At 52.0% G+C, this 2,243-nt stretch overlaps 1 protein-coding gene across 1 annotated transcript in view; it reads left to right on the top strand.

The window, feature by feature from the left end:
- LOC106813330 (polycystic kidney disease 1 like 1-like) overlaps positions 1-2,243 on the top strand; it is a 10,949-nt gene that overhangs the window by 4,034 nt on the left and 4,672 nt on the right. Inside the window, exons 2-4 of the mRNA XM_014817453.1 lie at positions 60-524; positions 953-1,127; positions 1,773-2,018. Of these exons, the coding sequence (XP_014672939.1) occupies positions 976-1,127; positions 1,773-2,018 (398 nt within the window). The 5' untranslated portion in view covers positions 60-524; positions 953-975. The remainder of the gene's footprint in view (positions 1-59; positions 525-952; positions 1,128-1,772; positions 2,019-2,243) is intronic.

Below are 2,243 nucleotides of genomic sequence, written 5' to 3' on the forward strand. Positions count from 1 at the left end.
CCCCCCCCCCGTAGCTACGCCCCTGCTCACACTGTGTCTCTCTTCTTCCGCTGCTGCAGGTTCTGACGTGACGTTTGTACTGGATTACGGAGACGGCTCCACTCAGACTCTCCTCGGACTCTTCCACCCCGCCTTCGGACACCAGTTCGCCGAGGGCCGCCACCGCTACACGCGCGAGGGCGCCTACGTCGTCACGGCGACGGCGCAAAACATCCTCGGCGAGGTCCTCGCGCCGGCCGTCGAGTTCCACGCCCAGGTGGCGCCGACGGACCTGCGTCTGAACGACACGAAGTTCTTCACGCGGCTCGGCGACGCGACGCGATTCGCCGCCGTCACGTCCGCCGGCACGAACCTGACGTTTGATTGGTCGTTCGGCGACGAGAGCGACGTGATTGGCCGGCGCGCGTGGCACGTCTCGCACCGCTACCTGGTGGCGGGCGACTACAGCGTGCGCGTGCGCGCCTACAACTTGGTCGGCGAGGAGATAGTGAGCGCACTGGTGTATGTGGAGAGCCCTGTGCAAGGTAGGTAGACGCGCCCTTGGGTGTGTGCGTGCGTGCGTGCGTGCGTGCGTGCGTGCGTGCGTGCGTGCGTGTGGATGTGTGTGTGTGCGCGTGCGCGCGCGCGCGTGCGTGTGTGGGTGGGTGTGTGTGTTTAATATATCGCATGTGTTTTGTGTTGGGTGTTAGGTATTATGTGTTTAGTACAGTGTGGAGCTATTATGTGTTATATGTTATGTATTATGTCTTATATGTTATGTATTATGTGTTATATGTTATGTATATGATGTTATATGTTATGTATATGATGTTATATGTTATGTATTAAGTGTTATATGTTATGTATTAGGTGTTATATGTTATGTGTATATGATTGATGTTACATGTATATGTAGGTGTGGAGCTATTAAGTGTTATATGTTATGTATATGATTGATGTTACATGTGTTTAGGTGTGGAGCTGCGTGTGGGACAGATGCTTTATGCGACGCAGCAGAAGATAGAGCTGACGGCAGTGAGTGAGACGGACGCGCCACGCTGGTACGCGTGGCACATGGGCGACGCCCGCCGCGACAACGTCAACACCGTGTCACCAACCCGTCACTACGCATACGACCTGCCGGGAAGGTGCGTTGTCACGACGACCTGTGTGTGTGTGTGTGTGCGCGCACGCGCGTGTGTGTGTGTGTATGTGTGCGTGCGTGCGTGCGTGCATGTATTTGTGTGTGTGTGTGTGTGCGTGCGTGCGTGTGTGTGTGTGTGTCTGTGTGTGTGTGTGTGCGTGCTTGCATGCACGTGTGTGTGTGTGTCTGTGTGTGTGTGCGTGCTTGCATGCGTGTATGTGTGTGTGCTGAGTATGCATATGACCTGGCTGTAGGTGCGTTATGTTCTCCATGGGTTTGTGTGTATTAATGATGTGGGTTTATGCGTATAATAATGTGGGTTTATGCATAATAACAGATAATAACATAATAACAGACAGATTTCAGTGACAACTGGTCAGATAGACTATCTATATTAAGCATATATATTATATATATTATATATTATATTGACATGCTATATTATCCGATATGTGACGCCTTCTTCTAGGTGAGTGTACGTGTACAGGTGTACACGTCATACAGGTGAGACATGCTATGTCAACCGCTATGCGACACTTGATTGCAGGTATGTCGTACAGGTGTGACATTCTTGATTGCAGGTACGTTGTACAGGTGTGACATTCTTGATTGCAGGTATGTCGTACAGGTGTGACATTCTTGATTGCAGGTACGTTGTACAGGTGCTGGCCGTCAACCACATCAGCAACGCCAGCTCTCAGCCCGTCGAGCTCGTCCTGCAGACAGCCGTCAGCGAGCTGTCGATCGTGCACGCCGGCTCGGCGCTGCGTGGCAACGCGACGACGCTGCGAGTACGCTTCACGGGAAGCGACCTGACCCTCGAGTGGAACTTTGGTGACGGACACGCGGCGACGGTGACGCAGCAGAACACCTCGGTCAATCACACGTTCGACAGGTAAGGAAGAACAGAACACCTCTGTCAGTCACATGTTCGATAGGTAAGGAAGAAGAGAACAGCCCTGCAAGTCACATGTTCGACAGGTAAGGAAGAACAGAACACCTCAGTCAATCACAGTCGTTTGACAGGTAAGGAAGAACAGAACACCCCTGCAAGTCATATGTTCAGTAGGTAATGAAGAATAGAACACCCCTGCAAGTCATATGTTTAGTAGGTAAGGAA

Source organism: Priapulus caudatus, unplaced genomic scaffold (genome assembly GCF_000485595.1).
Source record: "Priapulus caudatus unplaced genomic scaffold, Priapulus_caudatus-5.0.1 Scaffold756, whole genome shotgun sequence".
Classification (NCBI taxonomy): Eukaryota; Metazoa; Priapulida; class Priapulimorpha; order Priapulimorphida; family Priapulidae; genus Priapulus; species Priapulus caudatus.